This window comes from Bos javanicus, chromosome 5, assembly GCF_032452875.1.
Source record: "Bos javanicus breed banteng chromosome 5, ARS-OSU_banteng_1.0, whole genome shotgun sequence".
Taxonomy (NCBI): domain Eukaryota; kingdom Metazoa; phylum Chordata; class Mammalia; order Artiodactyla; family Bovidae; genus Bos; species Bos javanicus.
Window position 1 is genome coordinate 57389788 of NC_083872.1, and position 20400 is coordinate 57410187.

General features: G+C 39.7%; 1 protein-coding gene across 5 annotated transcripts in view; it reads right to left on the reverse strand.

The window, feature by feature from the left end:
• Window positions 1-20043, reverse strand: part of RBMS2 (RNA binding motif single stranded interacting protein 2) — a 60274-nt gene extending 40231 nt beyond the window's left edge. The window contains exons 1-3 of one of the 5 annotated variants that reach the window (XM_061416806.1): window positions 18439-20043; window positions 18246-18313; window positions 17353-17439 (exon numbers count right to left, since the gene is read on the reverse strand). In XM_061416806.1, coding sequence (XP_061272790.1) covers window positions 17353-17418 — 66 coding nt within the window. In that variant the 5' untranslated portion in view covers window positions 17419-17439; window positions 18246-18313; window positions 18439-20043. Of the gene's footprint in view, window positions 1-9471; window positions 9553-14889; window positions 15004-17352; window positions 17552-18245 lie in introns of those variants that run through there. The other 4 variants (XM_061416808.1, XM_061416810.1, XM_061416809.1 and 1 more) reach the window with 4 other exon arrangements.
• Window positions 20044-20400: the final 357 nt, after the last annotated feature.

The following is a 20400-nucleotide window of genomic DNA, read 5'->3' on the forward strand; positions in this document are numbered from 1 at the left end:
AAAAGTGTTATTTCTTGTCTATAGAGCCCATTAACTAGCAGAAAGTAGTTAAAACACAGGCTCAAAAATTAAAAGACTGAGGTTTAATTCTACTATTGCCATGTGTGAGCTGTGTGACTTTGGTAAGTTGCTTAACCTTACCTGCAAAATGCAGACAGTGACAGCAACTGTATAATATGATTAGTGTGAGAATTAAAATACATACAAATAAAACATGCAATGCCAAAGAATGTTCAAACTACTGCACAATTGCACTCATTTCACATGCAGCAAGGTCATGCTCAAAATCCTTCAAGCTAGGCTTCAACAGTATGTGAACCAAGAACTTCCAGATGTACAAGCTGGACATAGAAAAGGCAGAGGAACCAGAGATCAAATTGCCAACATCTGCTGGACCTTAGAGAAAACAAGGGAATTCCAGAAAAACATCTACTTCTGCTTCATTGACTATGCTAAAGCCTTTGACTATGTGGACCACAAAAAACTGTGGAAAATTCTTAAAGAGAAGGGAATATCAGACCACCTTATCTGCCTCCTGAGAAACCTGTATGCAGGTCAAAAGGCAATACTTAGAATTCCACAACAAACTGGTTCAAAATTGAGAAGAGAGTACATCAAGGCTGTATACTGTCACCCTGCTTATTCAAGTTATATGCAGAGTACATCATGCGAAATGCCAGGCTGGATAAAGCCAAGCTGGAATCAAGATTACTGGGATAAATATCAATAACCTCAGATACTGATATGAAGTAACACCTCAGATGACACCATTCTAATGGCAGAAAGCAAAGAGGAACTAAAGAGCCTCTTGATGAAACTGAAAGAGGACAGTGGAAAAAGCTGGCTTAAAACCCAACATTCAAAAAACTAAGATCATGGCATCTGGTCCCATCACTTCATGACAAACAGATGGAGAAAAAATGGAAACAGTGACAGACTTCATTTTCTTGGGCCCCAAAATCACTGCAGACAGGGACTGCAGCCATGAAATTAAAAGACACTTGCTCCTTGGAAGAAAAGCTGTGACAAACCTAGACAGTGTATTAAAAAGCAGAGACATTACTTTGCCAACAAAGGTCCATCTAGTCAAAGCTATGGTTTTTCCAGTAGTCATGTATGCATATGAGAGTTGGACTATAAAGAAGGCTGAGTGCCAAAAAATTGATGCTTTCAAACTGTGGTGTTGGAGACGACTCAAGAGTCTCATGGACTCAAGGAGATCAAACCAGTCAATCCTAAAGGAAATCGACCCCGAATATTCATTAGAAGGACTGATGGTGAAGCTGACACTCCAATACTCTGGCCACCTGATGCGAAGAGCCGACTCATTAGAAAAGGCCCTGATGCTGAGAAAGATAGAAGGCAGGAGGAGAAGGGGACGACAGAGAACAAGATGGTTGGATGCCATTACCAACTCAATGGACATGAGTTTGAGCAAGCTCTGGGAGATGCTGAAGGACAGGGAAGCCTGGCGTGCTGCAGTCCATGGGGTCACAAAGAGCCACAACTGGGAGACTGAACAACAGAAGCTCTCATAGTGCTTGAAATATGAAAGGAGCTCACATCCATTCATTCAACGAATACTTAATGCCCACTTTAGAGTACCAGGCACTATGTCAGGTACCAAGAGCAAAACCCTGACTTAAAGATGATCTAGAGACAAAGATGTGAGATGGTCTTGGTCCTAACGGAATTCAGCATATAGCAGAGATACAGCCATTAATCAAATAATCGCAAAGTAACTGTATAATTACCGAGTGTGATAAATGGGCTGGGAAAAAAAAAGATCAGAAGGCTGTGACCTACTTTAGTTATTATAGTTGGAAAGGTGACATTTAAGTGAGACTTCAAGGATAAGCAGAAACCAGTCATTCAGAGAATGAAATAAAAGATCATTCCAGAAAGAAGAACGCGCAAAAGACACAAAGTGAGATTTTCAACTGAATCTGAAAGAAACAGAAGGCCAGTGACACTTGTGTGTAGAAGGATGAAGATGTAGGTACAAATTTTCAGGCTGTCTTAAACTGTCTGGATTTCATTCAACCCTACAGACAGTGAATAATTTTATGTAAGAGAGAAGTTTTAAGATCTGATCTAGGTTTTCAAAATACTACTCTGGCTACTATGGAAAGAATAAACAAGAGTAAGCCAGGAGTTGAAGTGGCAAGCTCAATTAGGAGGTCACTGTAATAGTCCAAACCAGAGACAATATAGCCTATAATTGGAGAGATGGCTATAAAGATGGACAGTTAGCTTATATAATAAATTAGACATGGGAAAGTATAGTGTCTAGCTTTAGTAACTGGATGGATGGTGGTATCATTCACTACTACTACAGAGATGGGGGGCAGAGCCAATCTGAGGACTACAAAGCAATCATCACATTTTGAATACATTAATTTTAATAATTTGTGAGACTTCTAGGAAAAAATACCAATTAAGAAGTTGGATACACAGAGGAGAAGTCTGATCTAGTAATTATCAGTAAACCTATTAGCATAGTAATAAGTGAAATTTAGGAAGAAGGTATATTTAGAGAGAGGGCAACAAAGCCTAAGGAACTAAAAATACTCAGAAACTGAGTAGGGTAATTGACAAGAAGGTCAAAAGAGGAGGAGGAAAGGGCAAGACCCAAGAAGGTGGTGTTACCAGAAGCAACAAAAGATAGCGATTCAAGAAATGGGGAATGGTCACCTCTAGCAACTCCACTAAGAGGTTACGTAAGATAAAAGACAACAAACAAACAAGATACTAATTGGATTTGTCAACTTTAAAGTACCATGGACTAGACCAAGCAGAAGAAAGAATCAGTGAGCCTGAAGAGAGATCATTTGAAATTATCCAGCCAGAAGGAAACAAAACAAAGCCAGAAGGAAGAGGAATGAAGAAAGCCTATGGGACTTACAGGGCACATTAACAGAAACAATCCACATACCACTGGAGTCACAGAAGAAGAGAGGGAGAAAGGGGTAGAAAGCTTATTCAAAAAGTAATGGCTGAGAACTTCTCAAATGTGGGGAGAGGTGTGGACATCCAGGTTCATTAAGCTAAAAGTTCACTTCAAAATGTCAATCCAAAGGTCCAAAATGACCTTCTCCAAGATGTATTACAGTAAAACCATCCCACATACCACAGTGCAACTAAGCCCGGCACCATAACTACTGAAACCTGCACACCCTGGAGCCCATGCTCTGCAACCAGAGAAGCCACTGCAATTAAAAGCCCACGCACCACAACTAGAGTAACTAACCTCTACTCGCAGCAACAATGAATGACCCACTGCAGTCAAAAAAATAAACACAAACAAAAAAACTTTTTTTTTTAAGTCAGAAAAAAAAAATGTCTCTCATACAGGAGAGTCTCCATAAGGCTACGAGTTGATTTCTCATCAGAAATATTGCACGCCAAGAGGGAATGGGACGATATATTCAAAATGCTGAAAGAAAAAAAAATGCAAAACAAGAAATACTTTACCTAACAAAGTTGTCCTTCAGAGGTGAAGGTGAAATACTTTCCCTAACAAAAGTTGAGAGTTCACCACCACTTAACCTGCCTTAACAACAAATGCTGAAAAGAATTCTTCAATCTGAAAAGAAAGGATACTAACTAATAACATGAAAATACACAACACACTGATAAAGGTAAACATAGATTCAGAATACTAGTCCTCTTGCCTGGAAAATCCCATGGACAGAGGAGCCTGGTAGGCTGCAGTCCATGGGGTGGCAAAGAGTCGGACACGACTGAGCGACTTCACTTTCACTTTTCACTTTCATGCACTGGAGAAGGCAATGGCAACCCACTCCAGTGTTCTTGCCTGGAGAGTCCCCGGGACGGGGGAGCCTGGTGGGCTGCCGTCTATGGGGTCACACAGAGTCAGAAACGACTGAAGCAACTTAGCAGCAGCTACAATAGTTTGTTAACGGATACACAATATAAAAGGATGTAAACTGTGATATGAAAAACATAAAATGGGGGGAGGTAAAAGGGTAGATTTTGTATGCGATCAAACTTAAGTTGTTATCAGCTTAAAAATAGATTGTCACACCTGTAACATGTTTCAGGTGAGCTTGATGGTAACAACAAAACAAAAACCTATAATAGATATACGTAAGATAAAGAGAAGGGAATCAAAGTACATCATATCAGAAATTACCAATTTCAAAATAAGACAGTAAGAGAGGAGAGGAAGAAAGGAACTACAAGATGGCCAGAAAACCATTACCAAGATGGCAGTAATAAGTCCTTAGTGTGTGTTAGCCGCTCAAGTCGTGTCCAACTCTTTGCAACCTCATGGACTGTAACCTACCAGGCTGCTCTATCCATGGGATTTCCCAGGTGAGTATACTGGAGTGGGTTGCCATAATAAGTCCTTACTGAGTTATAATTACTTTAAATGTAAACAGATTAAACTCTCTAGTCAAAAGGCAAGAGTGAAGAGTGGCTGAATGCATTAAAAAAAAGGCCTGATGTTCATGCTGCCTACAAAGACTCACTTTGCTACAAGGACACACATAAGAACAAAATGAAGGCCTGGAAAAAGATATTCCATACAAATGGAAACCAAAATAAAGCAAGGATGACTATACTTATATCAGGGGGAAAAAAGTCAAAAACTGTAACAAGAGACAAAGAAAGTCATTATATGATTATAAGAGAGTCAATTCATCAAGAGGATTCACAGCACTGGAAGGATTGATGCTGAAGCTGAAACTCCAATACTTTGGCCACCTGATGCAAAGAACCGACTCACTGGAAAAGATCTTGATGCTGGGAAAGATTGAAGACAGGAGGAGAAGGGAACGACAAAGGATAAGATGGTTGGATGGCATCACTGACTTGATGGACATTAGTGTGAGCAAGCTCTGGGAATTGGTGATGGACAGGGAAGCCTGCATGCTACAGTCCATGGAGTCGCAAAGAGTCAGACATGACTGAGCAACTGGACTAAACTGAAAATATTAAGAGGACCTAAACATCAGAGCACCTAAAATATTAAGAATACCTAAAATATTAAGCAAATATTAACAGATCTGAGGGGAGAAACAGACAATACAATAATAGCAGAGGATTTCAATATCCCACTTTCAATAATGAACAGATCACCCAGACAGAAAATCAATGTAGAAACAATGGACTTGAACTATACTTTAGATCAAATAACTTAACAGACATATATAGTCTTCCATCTAAAAATAATAGATTACATCTTCAAGTGCACCTGGAACATTCTCCAGGATAGAGCACATGAGGTCACAAAAAGTCTCAGTAAATTTAAAAATATCGTAACTATACCAAGTATCTTTTCTGACCAATACGGTATAAACTAGAAATAAATAACAGATGGAAAACTGGAAAATTCACGAATGTGTGGAAATTAAACACACCCCTGAACAACCAATGGGTCAGAGATGAAGTAAAAAAAAATCTTGAAACAAAAATGGAAACACAACATACAAAAACTCATGGGATGCAGCAAAAATAGAGCACAGAGGGAAGTTAATGCCCATGTTAAAAAGAAAAAAAAATCTCAAACTACCTCAAGAAAAAGAAGGACATATTAAGCCCAAAGTTAGAAGAAAGAGGGAGATAACAAAGATCAGAGCAAAAATAAATAAAATCAGGAATAGAAAGACAATGGGAAACTAAGCGTTAGTTTTTTAAAAAAGATAAAATTGACAAGCCTTGAGCTAGACTTACAAAGAAAAGAGGACTCAAAGAAATACAATTTAAAATGAAAGAGGAGATATCACAAAAACACAGAGGATCATAAGACATAATCATATGCCATCAAATTGGACAACCTAGAAGCAATGAATAAGTTCCTAGAAATGTATGATCTACCAAGTCTTAGTAATAAAAAATATAGAAAACCTGAACAGACTAATAAGACCGACAACCTCCAGGACTAGATGACTTCACAAGTGAATTCTACGAAACATTCAAAGAATTAACACCAATTCTCAAACTCTCCCAAAAAACTCAATAGAAGGGAACACTCCCAAACTCAGTTCATGAGACCAACATTACCCTGATACCAAAGCCAAATGAGGATACTACAAGAAAACAACAGGCCAACATCCATGACGAGGATAAATGCAAAAATTCTTAATAAATACTACCAAAACAAATTCAACAGCACATTAAAAGGATCATATACCAAGATCAAGTCTTTTTTAATACTTATTTATTTTTGGCTGTGTGGGGTCTTCGTTGCTGCAAGCCGGCCTTCTCTAGTTGCCATGCACAGGCTTCTCATCATGGTGGCTTCTCTTGTTTCAGAGCATGGGCTCCAAGATGTGGGCTTCCGTAGTTGTGGCGGATGGGCTCGTTTGCCCCACAGCATGTGATATCTTCCGGGACCAGGGATCCAAACACTGTTCCTTGCATTGCAAAGTAGATTCTCAACCACTGGACCACTAGGGAAGCCCCAAGGACACATTTTATTATTGAGGTTGAATAGGTTGCTTTTCATTTTGTTTGAACATTTGAAAGAATTTAGTCTTAAATGGGGCTTCCCAGGTGGCACTAATGGTAAAGAACCCAATGAAGGAGATGTAAAGAGATGTGGATTCAATCCTGGATGGGAAATATCTCCTGGAGAAGGGCATGGCAACCCACTCCAGTATTCATGCCTGGAGAATCCCATGGACAGAGGAGCCTGAAAGGCTACAGTTGGTCTATAGGGTCACAAAGAGTCAGACATGATTGATGCAACTTAGCACCCATGCAGTCTTAAACACTTTCTGATTTAAAAATTTTAGGACCTCCCTGGTGGCTCAATGGTAAAGAATCTGCCTGCCAATGGAGGAGACACAGATTTGATCCCCGGGCCAGGAAGATCCCACATGCCAAGGAGCAACTAAGCCCATTACCCACAACTACTGAGCCTGTGCTATAGAGCCGGGAAGCCACAACTGCTGACGCCTGCATGTCTAGAGCCCGTGCTCTGCGACAAGAGAAGTCACTGCAATGAGAAGCTTGTGTGCTGCAACTAGAGAGTAGCCCCCACTCACCACAACTAGAGAAAAGCCTGAGCAGCAACAAAGACCCAGCACAGCCAAAAATAAATAAAATTAAATTTCAAAAGCCTTTACAAATTTTTTAAAACTTTTATATATCAAGATGCTTTTTTCTTTTCATTGTAGAACTTGTTTATAAAAATTCACTTCCTGAAAGAGAAATATTTGCAAATCATATACCTGACAGGGTATTAATATCCAAAATATATACAGAACCCCTAAAACTCAATAACAACAAAAAAAACCCACTTTAAAAATGGGCAAAGGGCTTCAGTATTTCTCCAAAGAAAATATACAAATGCCCGATTAGCACTTGAAAAGATGATCAACATCACTAATCATTAAACAAATACAAATCAAAATTATAATGAAGTACCTCTCACAACCATTAGGATTGCTACTATCAAAAAAATAGAAAATAAGTGTTGGCAAGGATTCGGAGAAATCAGAACTTGTGCACTACTGGTAGGAACATAAAATGGTATAGCCACTAAGGAAAATAATATGGTAATTCCTCAAAAAATTAAAAATAGAATTACCATATAATCCAGCAAGTCGAATTCTGGGACTATACCCAAAAGAACTGAAAGCAGAGTCTGAAGAGCTATTTATACACCCAAGTCCACAGAAACACTATTTACAATAACCAAAAGAAGGAAGTAACTCAAGTATCTCTCACAGATGAATGGATACACAAAATGTGGTATGTACATTCAATGTAATATTATTCAGCCTTAAAAAGCAAGGAAATCTTGATATATGTTACAACATAGATGAACTTTGAAAACATTATGCTAAGTTATATAAGTCAATCACAAAAAGACAAATACTGTATGACTACATTTATATGAAGTACTTACAGAACTCATAAAAGATAGAAAGTAGGAGTAGTTGCCAATAGTTTGGGGGGAGGGGAGAATGGGGGAGTCATTTAATGGGGTAATTTCAGTTCTGCAAGATGAAGAGTTCTACTAGAGACTGGCTGCACAATGTAAATGTATCATACTTAACACCATTACAATGGATACTTAAAAATGTATGGCAAAGTTTGTTATATATATTTTACAATTAAAAAATAAAAAGCAAATATTGAGAAAAAGAGTGGAATGTAATGAAGCAGAGATTTTAGAGGAACTACTTTTTCAAGAAGGTGGATTGTAAAAGGGATCAGAAAAATGGGACAGTAACTTGGCAGAAGAAATGGGATCAAGCAGGATTTCCATTGTTCTGTTTTAAGATGAGAGAAACTATAAGCTTGTTTATATGCATACAGGAAGAAAAAGAGACCCCACTCCTACGTATAAACTCCAAAGAAATTTTTACACAACTGTGCCACATATATGATAATATTCTGAGCAGCTATGTTAGGAACAGCAAAAACAAACAAGCCTGGAATAGTCCAAAAGCTCACTGGTGGAACAATGGATAAATTATGGTATATTTACAAAATGAAATATTATACAGGAAAAAATGAATAAAATATACAACATGAATGAATCATGAAGATGTAATACTGAATGGAAACAAACAGAAGACTGTGTTGCAATAAGACAATAAAGCAGTGGTTGACAGCACAGATTAGGAGCCAACGATCTGAGTTCAAATCCCAGCTGGGCCATTCACCAGTAACGTGATTATTAAGCTCTCTGTAGTTCATTTTTTCTCATCTGTGAAACAGGCAAAATAATCATGAAACTGTCATGAGGATTAAATTATATATGTAAAGCACTTAGAACAATGTAAAAAAGCAAATTAAACATGATTTTAAACTGTATTTTTAAAAAGCAATAGAATGATAAATATAAAATTTAAGAGCAGTGACCTTTAGAAGGGAGGCAGGCAGTGGGATGGGAAAAACTCTTAAGTATACGTAATTTACAGGCAATGATTCTAGTTCTTAAGCTGGAAGATGGGTTTACAGGTGTTCTTCTTTTTTAATTATTGTATTTATTTCTGGCTGTGCTGGGTCTTTGCCGCTGCGAGGGCTTTTCTCCAGCTGTGGCGAGCAGGGTCTACTCTCTCATAGTAGTAGCACGTGAGCTCTCATTGTGGTGGTTTCTCCAGTTGTGGAGCACAGGTTCTAGGGTGTGTGGACTTAAGCAGCTGCAGCTCGTGGGCTCAGGTGTTGTATCTCCTGGGCTCAAGAGCACAGGCTTAGTAGTTGTGGCAAATGGGATCTTCCTGGATTAGGAATCAAACCCACGTCTCCTGCATTGGCAGGCGGATTCCTTACCATTGAGCCACCAGGGAAGCCCACAGGTGTTCCTCTTATTATTACGCTTTATCAGTTCAGTTCAGGGAAACTGATGGACAGTTTCCCTGTGATGGACAGTTTCCCTGTCCATCACCAACTCCCAGAGCTTACTCAAACTGATGTCCATCGTGTCAGTGATATCATCCAACTATCTCATCCTCTGTCATCCCCTTCTCCTCCCACCTTCAATCTTACCCAGCATCAGGGTCTTTTCCAATGAGTCAGTTCTTCGCATCAGGTGGCCAAAGTACTGGAGTTTCAGCTTCAGCATCAGTCCTTCCAAAGAATATTCAGGAATGATTTCCTTTAGGATGGACTGGTTGGATCTCCTTGCAGTCCAAGGGACTCTCAAGAGTCTTCTCCAACACAGTACAAAAGCATCAGTTCGGTGCTCAGCTTTCTTTATAGTCCAACTCTCATATCCGTACATGATACACTTTATAGTTACATGTAATTTTTTGTGTTATTAAATAATATATTAAATATAATAAAAGAGAAGTAATGGAAGGAAATAAATTGGAGACAGCTAGTATATATAACTCTTAAAAAAACAATTCTTTCAAGATAGTTTATATACAGGGAAGAAGAGAAATGGAACAGCAGCTGAAGAAAGAAATGGCACCAAGAGAAAGGGTTTTTGTTGTTGTTGTTGTTGTTTTTGTTTTTTTTTAATAAAAGAAATAACAGTCTATTTACATAGGTCCTAGCACATTCTGGAGCTATTTAATGAATGTGAGTCCGATGAACAAATAAATAGTAAGGCCATTCCAAAAGGAAGGAACAACAACAAAAAAGTATCGGAGGCTGAATACTACATGAAGCACAAAGACAACAGAATCAGAGAATAGGAGGGGTTATGAAGAAACACATACATTCGGAAAGTATCAAGTAACTGATCATGAACCTTTTCACATTTTGGCTTCTGTATCTCCCATCTTTAAGAAAATTCTCCCCACACTACCACTATCTTCTTTCAGCCTTTATCTCATTTCTCTGCTCCCCATCTTTTTAAAATAACTTGGGACTTCTCTGGTGGTCCAGTGGCTAAGATTTCATGCTCCTACTGCAGGGGGCCCGGGTTTGATCCCTAGTCAGGGAACTAGATCCCACATGTCACAACTAAGACCCAGCACAACCAAATTAAAAAAATAAAGAAAATATTAAAAAATAAAAACAACTTTATTGAGATGTAATTCACATACCATGCAATTAACCCATTTAAAATATAATTTCAATGGTACTTGGATCACTATAATCAATTTTAGAACATTTTCATTACCCCAAAAAGAAACCCAATACCCCATTGCTGCTGCTGCTAAGTCGCTTCAGTCGTTTCTGACTCTGTACGACCCCACAGACGGCAGCCCACTAGGTTCTGCTGTCCCTGTGATTCTCCAGGCAAGAATACTGGAGTGGGCTGCCATTTCCTTCTCCAATGCATAAAAGTGTAAAATGAAAGTGAAGTCGCTCAGTCGTGTCCTACTCCTAGCGACCCCATGGACTGCAGCCTACCAGGCTCCTCCATCCATGGGATTTTCCAGGCAAGAGGACTGGAGTGGGGTGCCATTACCTTCTCCCAATACCCATTACCAGTCACTTTTCTTTCCCTCTGAACTCTCCTACTCCATCTCTAGGGAGCTGCTAATCTCCTTTCTATCTCTGATTCTGGACATTTCATACAAATGGAAGCATCAAATACAGCTGATCCTTGAACAACACAGATTTTAACTTCACGGGTCCACTTACATGTGGATTTTCTACTACTGGTTTAATCTGAGGATGCAGAACTATGGATATGGAGGAGTCATGGATACAGAGAATCAAATATAGCTTATATGTGGATTTTCAACTGAACAGGGCTGGTGTTACAAGCCCCGCAATGTTCAAGGGTCAAATGTATGTGGTCTTTCGTGACTGGCTTCTTTCACTAACATAATTTTTTCAAGGTTCTTCCATTTTGTAGACTGTATCAGTACCCTATTACTTTTTCTTTTTTTGGCCACATCACACGGCAGGTAGGATCTTAGTTCCCCAAGCAGAGATCAATTCCATGCTCTTGAGTCCTAACCAGTGGACTTCCAGGGAAGTCCCAGTACTCTTACTACTTTTTAATCACTGAATAAAATCCAAAATTCCATTGTATGGGTAAATATAGTATTTTACTTATCCATTCATCAGTTGATGGATATATGGATTGTTTCTACTTTTTGGCTATAATGAATAATGCTGTTATGAACATGATGTACAGGCTTTCTGTGTGGACATTGTTTTAATTTCCCTTGGGTATATACCTAGGAGTGTGTTTAACCTTTTAAGGAACTGCCAAAATGTTTTTCAAAGCAGCTGCACCATTTTACATTCCTATCAGCAGGTTATAAGGGTACAATCACATCACGCTATTATCTGTGTTTTTGATTACAACCATCCTTGTGGGTGTGAAGTGTTATCTCACTGTGGTTTTTATTTCCTTGATGGCTAATGACGCTGGACATCTTTTCATGGCTATTTGTAGATCTTCTTTGATGAAATATCTATTCAGACATTTTGCCTGTTTTTTAAATTTTTTTCCTGCACTTTCATCTTAATCCAAATTCTTAAAAGATCAGTCTATATTTACCATCTATACTTCCTTACTTTCATTCACTCAACAACCCACTCCAACCCTGCTTTTACTCCCCAATCTGAAATTGCTTGTTAAAGTCACCAACCACCTCTCCACTATTCATCAGCCTTCATCTTCCAGGATTAACTCTTATGGTTTGCACATCTGCATTTTAATTCTATTCATCATGACTATTCATCAGTCTTCATCTTCCAAGATTAACTCTTATGGTTTGCACATCTGCATTTTAATTCTAGCTGACTTTTTTTTGGCCACATTGAACACCCACAGCATGTGGGATCTTAGTTCTCTCACCAGGGACTGAAACCAGGTGCCCTGCATTGGAGATGTACCATCTTAACCACTGGTCCACCAGGGAAGTACCTGACTTCTTATTCTGATTTATATTTTCTTCTGTCTTATTTCTTTTCTATATTTTTCTGTCTTACAGCATATTTCCTTAGGCGATTAGAAATGTAAACCACCAACCAAAGAGTATCGCCAGAGAACTGCAGATAACACAACTGGTTCAAGTAGAGTCAGTGTAATGACAGCGTGCAGGGGAGGTGGGGGAGATAAGGTAAGCTGAACCAACAGTGGGCACTAGGCTAAGGATTTGGATTTTGTTTAGCAGGTAATATACACCCATCCAGCAATGCAGGAGACCCAGGTTTGATCCCTGGGTCAGGAAGATCCCCTGGAGAAGAAAATGGCAACGCACTCCAGGATTCTTGCATGGAAAATCACACGGACGGAGGAGCCTGGCGGGCAACACCCCATGGGGTCGCAGAGTCAGACATGACTGAGCAAACTAACACACATATGCCCATCAAAGGTTTTTACACAAGAAATGCTCAGCACTATACTGTTGGAATGTTGGAAGATTATTCTGGTAGCGGGTATAAAATTACTTGGGGACAAGGGGTAGGGAGTGGAGAAACAGGAGACGAGGAGATCCTGTGGGATGTTTATTACTGTAGTAATACAGGTCTAAGTTAGTGTAGTAGAGCTAAAAAAGGGGGAATCAATGGAGAGACATTGCCAGTAAACTTTAACCAACTGAGTTCCCTTTATTACCGATAACCAGAACTATTAGCTGCCACTGGTCATGAGACGTTGGACTTTAAAAGTTCCACCAGGGAATTCTCTGGCAGTCCAGTGGTTAGGACTCCGTGCTTCTACTACAAGGGGCACAGGTTCAATCCTCGGTGGGGAAACTAAGATCCCACATGCCACACATTGTGGCCAAAAAACAAATTAAATAAAAGTTCTACTAAATTTGATTCAGTGGAAACTAGATGAAAATGTAGCTAACACACAAAAATTCTCTCTCCCTGTTAGAAGTATAAACAATTCTAGTATTGCTTCCCACTTTCTGCTCTCCTGAGTTAACTCTTCCAAAGACTTCAGGTAACTCAAACTTCTTAAAGGGTGAAAATCTGGCAATGCCTACCAGCCAGTTCTGCTCTCATCACGGCCTCTGCTCCTCCACCCCACCCAACTCCCCACAACTCCACACCCCAATATGGCCTTCAATATGTTAAGATCAAGAAGAAATAGAAACTTATGCAAAATAGGTCAGGGAAGGCAAATTATCCCAAGTTAAACAAAGTCTCTTTTCTTTTTTTCCAAAGGGAATGGTTGTTGATGCTCCGAGGAGTTAACTTATAATAACACATGCCAGGAAGATGATGTCAGGGAAGGTGTGGTTAGGCTCTTTACAAGTCTGAAATTCCTTTACTCACAAACACTTCCTCTTTCAGTCTCACCTATACACAAATCTCTCTACTGAGGCAACTCTTTCCAAAGTTGAAGGAAGTGTTGAGACCTTAGAACTCTGATCTTTTTAACCTTTAGTCTTTTCTTTTTTTTAAGAACTAAGAATAATTAAGATAGATTTTTTTTTTAAATACCATAATTTTTCAGAATCTCTCTTTGAAATTCACATTTTCTCCTTTCTATGATTTAGAATTCTCTAGGCAAGAATACTGGAGTGGGTTGCCATTTCCTTCTCCAGGGGATCTTCCCGACCCAGGGATCAAACCAGTGTCTCCTGAATTGGCAGGCAGATACTTTACCACTGAGCCACCAGGGAAGCCCTTGTGATTATTTAATTCCATTAAAAAGAATGGATATTCAACAGTACATCCTGAGAAAGAATGTGTGTGCCTTTATCAGGCATTATACATTTGTTGATTGTATACCTATATTTACAACAGCCAAGAAAGAGTAAGAAAACTGTAATTGTCCTTGGCTCGTCAGGAAACAAATTCTCTGATAAAATATACAAATATGTTTCAAAATAAAACAATCCTTTTTTTTTTTTTGCCAAATTGCAGGACTTACACGATGTGAGTTCCCTGACCAGGGATTGAACCCCAGCCATGGCAGTAAAAGCACTGAGTCCTCACCACTGGACTGCCAGGAAAGTCCCCAAACAATTCTACTTTTAAAAGACATTAAATAAAAATTAATCAAGTTACAAAAATGCTGTACAAATAAATCTTTTCACACTGAGCTCACTCAAGAAATTATTTTTATTCCACTAACCAGAAGTGACAACTACAGTAAATTATGATATAAAAATACTCCTTAAAGAAAACGGATCTCTACAAATCTGTTACTTATTTTGGTACAACAAAATGATGGAAAAGAAAAGCAGATATTTATAATGTATACCTTTTCAAAAATTTAAAATTTTATTTCAGTTTTTCAAATGTTCCAGAGATCTCCAAAACTTTTCACATTGACTTGTTCTACCTGACAAACTTAGGTATTAATAGAAACGGCAAATAAGCCAATGTCAAAATTAAAACTTTGAAAAAAGTCTGGTAGAATAGACAAAGCAAGCTGCTACTAATTACTTCCCTTACCAGGTGGGATTTAGGTAAGTAACTTCAGGACATGAAGGGAAGATTTTTTGTTTTATATACCTCTTGATGCTTAAATTTTAAAAATAAATATGTCTTACGTTTATTACTAAAAACTAACAACTTATTTTAAAAACTAACCTTCAGTATATAAACAGCCAGATTACATGATCAGATTCACTCCAAACATTCTTCTCAAAAAATGAACACATTAAGCTGTACATATCAACAAAAAGACAAATAGTAACGTAGCAATCACTTCATTTAAATAGGGCCAACACCTACAAACCTATATATACACACAAGGTGTCATAGTCACAAAGTGATGTCATCATAATGCTGACCTATAAGAACCCAAAGAACATTTGACAAATACCCTGAATAATTACGATCTACCCCATCCCAGGTTTCTTAATGCGCTTCTCAAACCTTACAAGTTATCAGAAAGAGATATATTTGAATCCCAGTCCACAATAATAACCCTCATCCCCTAAACCAGTGGTCCCCAACCATTTTGGCACCAGGGCCTGGTTTCGTGAAAGACAATTTTTCCACAGATTGGCGTGAGAGATGGTTTTTGGATGATTCAAGAGCATTACATTCATTGTGCACTTTCTTTCTATTATTCCTACATCAGCTCCACCTCAGGGCATCAGGCATTAGATCCCAGAGGTTAGGGACCCCTGCCCTACAATATCCTAGATTTAGAAGCTGGTTAAATGTTTCCTATACAACAAGCGGAAAAGGAAGTACAGAGCTAAGAAACAAGAATATTTTAGATATCATCAAATACATGGGTACTAATAGGAAAAAAACAATTTCTGGAATTCATTTTACTGTATTTTAATGGGTAATCTGAGAGACTTGGAGGGAAAAAATTAGGAAGGAAACTTTTACACGGTACTATACAAGATCTGACGGAGAAGGCAATGGCACCCCACTCCAGTACTCTTGCCTGGAAAATCCAATGGATGGAGGAGCCTGGTGGGCTGCAGTCCATGGGGTCGCTAAGAGTTGGACACGACTGAGCGACTTCACTTTCACTTTTCACTTTCATGCATTGGAGAAGGAAATGGCAACCCACTCCAGTGTTCTTGCCTGGAGAATCCCAGGGACGGGGGAGCCTGGTGGGCTGCCGTCTATGGGGTCGCACAGAGTCAGACACGACTGAAGCGACTTAGCAGCAGCATACAAGATTTGAAGAGAATAAAGACAGATGAGCTACCCCTCTGTCAAAATCATATTGATTTATGTGTGTACATAAAATTGATAACATATGAACCCATATTTCTTAAGGATATAATAGTGTGTGTGTGTGTGTGTGTGTGTGTGTGCGCGCGCGCACGCGCGCGGGGTGTGTTAGTTACTCAGTTATGTCCGACTCTTTGCCACCCCATGGACTGTAGTCCACCAGGCTCCTCTGTCCATGGAATTCTCCAAGCAAGAATACTGGAGTGGATTGTCATTCCCTTCTCGAGGGGATCTTCCCAATCCAAGGATCAAACTCTGATCTCCTGCATTGCAGGCAGATTCTTCACTGTCTGAGCCCCCAGGGAAGCAATGACAGAATGAATACCATATAAACTAACACCAGGTGTCTCGGTTCCAAACATTTACCCACTGCCTTGATCAGATACTTTGTTCACCTATATCAGACTCCTTAGGTATATAAGAAAGTGTCAAGAATCCCTTCCCACGCCCCAACAATCCATCAAATGAGCAAAATATCCTAAAATATATATGGCACCTTTTTCTACAAAGAACAGCTAGAGAATCAAGACAGAGGGTAAAGGGTCTTTCTGCTATAGCATAAAGTTCCTCCTAGTCAGCACTGTGTGCACTGAAATGCCAAGAAACTGCCCAAGATATTCCTTGGCAACTGTGGGCACGACTGTACACCTCTCCCCAGACTGCCCCTGTGCCCAAGCATAGCACAACTCTCTGGCAGCTGTGGGTTAATCAAAAAGACTTCAAAGATGCCTGCTGAGCCTGGCTATCTGCAGAGCAGGAAGCCCCAGCTTAGCAGCAGACCCCAAAGAATCCTAGAACTTTCTGCCTTAATTCCCAAGGTCTTCTCTTAAAAACTCCTTGCCTACAGGCTGGGTGGAGTAGGGTCTCTATCTAAGCTCCAAGAGTAGACTCAGTCCTCAGATGAAGCTGTGATTTCACTGACTGTATTCAAGTTACCCGATAACGCTGATGGAATGGTAGGAAGGAAGGTGGGCTGGAGGAGAACGCAGTTAATCAAAACAACGAAATAACCTTGGAGTGAGCGGGCTGGGGGCCAGGGTTTGAGGTGACATATTTTCCCTGTGAAAATTGGATACATCAGCAGGAAGTCAAACTAACTTCACAAAGCTCCGAACTTGCAAAGCTTGATTTGTTTTTAATTTCACTGCCTTCTCAGGCCTCAGGTAAGGGACTGTAAATTCCTGGAACTTCAGAACCAGGTAAGAAAAGATGACAAAAAAAAGTGGTGGAAAAAGAGAGGAGCTGAGAGGAGAGGAAGCCTCTTCCCCTCTTAAGGAGAATGTTAAAGCCAAGGGCACTCCCCGATCCCCAGAAAAGGAAGTAGCTGAATTCCAAAAAAGCACTTTTCCCTACCTTCTTGTTGTTCTTGTTATAGCCAAAAGTCGAAATCCCAGGCCTGGACGTCACTGATAGCAGCATTTTCTCTTTAATGTCAGGAAGCTAAGAGAGAAAGAGGGAGAGGGAAAGGGAGAGGAAAGAAGGGAGAGAAGGAGGGAGGGAGGGAGGAAGAGAAGGGAGAGGGGAAAGGGAGGAGGAGGAGAGGGGGGAGGGAGGGGGAGTAAAGAATGAGCTAGGGCTGCTTGTTTACGTCACTGATAGAAGTTAACCCCGAGTCTGAGTGAGGCTCTTCCACTGGGTCCTAATGCCCAAGATGTTATTTTTTAATTTTTCATAGGCTTAGCAGTTAGACCAAAAAGAAGTTTTTAGGTCTACCTCTTTCAACTCTATCCCCTTTCTTATTTATTTTGTACAAGTTCAGATTCTCATGGAAAAAATGAGGACATTTTCTCCTTAGATCTCAGCTATAAGATTCCAAGCTTGATTTTAAAGGGACACTGCTTTGGAGAACATGTGAAGAAAATAAGCTCAGTACTTCCCCCCACACACACACTGTATATTTACAGTGAGCTTAACACACAGAATAACAAACAAAAGAGCTCACCGAAGAGCAGAGACAAGCAAAACAGAGGATGGGAGTAACTAGTTTCAGATCTTTGGACAGTTTTATTTCTCTCGGGTTACGCTGATGCTTCTTAATCCTTTCAGATTCCCCCAGGTATGACTTCAAAAATGATTTTTCAAACTGGACTAAGTCATGAAACTTGATGCTTAGTGCTTTTTTTTCCCCCAGCTTGACTGAGACGTAATTGCCTAGTGATTTCTTTGACAATTGTAAGCTATCTTATATGAATCTTCATCCCACTATTCCGAGCTTCAAGGTCCATGAAACTGAAACGATTACTCACCCTATCTGAAGTTTATGCCCAAGCTGAAGTTCACAGAGTTGGGATGTTTGCTTCAAGCTGTCTCTAAACTGCAGAAAAATAAACAAATAACTATTTTAAAAACACGCTTCACAGAGAAGAAAAATACAAAGATCTTAGGAGGAAAGGAACATTAACTTTAGAGTCAAAAATTTAACACAATTGCAACACTTACCTCTAATATTACTAAAGGAATGTGCTGTAGAAGGTACCTTAACAATAAAATAAACTTGTAGGAAACCAAAAATTTAAAAACACTATCCAGTAATTTACCAATCTAGTCCAAGTATATAGGATGAAAGCCTTCAAATCCCTTCTTAAGGCCCCCTCACTGTCATAGTGGATATTCTAAGAAATAAATTAACCTGTCTGCTTTGCCACAACAAACATTAAGGCCAAACCCTCCCTTAAATGAAGTCCCAGTCTCTATTCTAGTTCTCCTGTCAGCTTTTTGCTATCATAAAGGGACAAAGAGTACCAACATTCTGCAGAGTAAATACATACATACCACACCCCCAATCTCTAACTTTCATTTCTAATAGGACAGGAAGTGCCTGCTAAGCTCAAGGGACACAGGAAGGGTGGGAACAGCCTCGATGTGGGAATTGCAACTGAGACTGGAAGCACAGCAGCCAAATGCAGTCAATAAATCAATAAAGGCATCTCCCACCGATGCCATATTTTTTTAAGTCCCCTTTCTGCCCTCAGAGGTTCTCATTCACTATATGCCAAGTTATCACTGCCATTTAGGTCCTTCTCCCTTAGCCTAACAATATGGCACAAAACCTTAGTCTTTAAGACTTGATTTATAATGGGGTTTATCTTTCAGTGGTTAAGACTCTGCGTTCCCAATGCAGGGGCCCTGGGTTCAATTCCTGGTCAGGGAACTAATTACTATACAGAGCTGAAGTGAAGTGGGGGTCAAAAAGAGTCGAAAACGACTGAGTGACTAACATTTCACTTCAACTCTATATTAGAGCACAATTCTCATGCTGCAACTAAAAAGATTCTGTGTGCTACAACTAAGACCCAGCAGAGATAAATAAATATAATGAGGTTTATAACAACACTCAACCTAATTTCTTAAAAATCCTAATATTCTCAATGTGTTGTGTTCTCTTACTGCATTCCTTAATGCTCAACGATATCTTAGAATTTAAGATAGTCAAAACCATAAGTTTTAGAGAAAAGCAGACATGCATTCAGATCCTGACACCACTGTTAGTTACTGTTTATGTAACTTTAGGCCAAGTTACTTAACATCTCTGATGCACTCATTTCCAAAACGGAGATAATAGCTCCTTCATTAGCCTTTAGGGTCAAATCTAAGTTCTGTTCAGTCCTCTCACCCACAAGCTGAGTGACACTGGGAGAACTACCTCACATGTCTGAACCTCACTTCGCTCATCTGTAAAATACAGTAAATAGTCTCTACTTCCTAAAATTGTAATGAAGTGAAATAAGGCAACGCATATAAAGCCCTTAGGAAGGTACGTGGCACACTTGGTAAACACTTGGTAAAAAGCTAACAGATGTTCAGTTCAGTTCAGTCGCTCAGTCGTGTCTGACTCTTTGCGACCCCATGAATCGCAACACGCCAGGCCTCCCTGTCCATCACCAACTCCCAGAGCTCACTGAGACTCACGTCCATCGAGTCAGTGATGCCATCCAGCCATCTCATCCTCTGTCGTCCCCCTCTCCTCCTGCCCCCAATCCCTCCCAGCATCAGAGTCTTTTCCAATGAGTCAACTCTTCGCATGAGGTGGCCAAAGTACTGGAGTTTCAGCTTTAGCATCATTCCCTCCAAAGAAATCCCAGGGCTGATCTCCTTCAGAATGGACTGGTTGGATCTCCTTGCAGTCCAAGGGACTCTCAAGAGTCTTCTCCAACACCACAGTTCAAAAGCATCAATTCTTCAGCTCTCAGCCTTCTTCACAGTCCAACTCTCACATCCATACATGACCACAGGAAAAACCATAGCCTTTAGACGAACCTTTGTTGGCAAAGTAATGTCTCTGCTTTTGAATATGGTATCTAGGTTGGTCATAACTTTCCTTCCAAGAAGTAAGCGTCTTTTCATTTCATGGCTGCACTCACCATCTGCAGTGATCTTGGAGCCCAGAAAAATAAAGTCTGA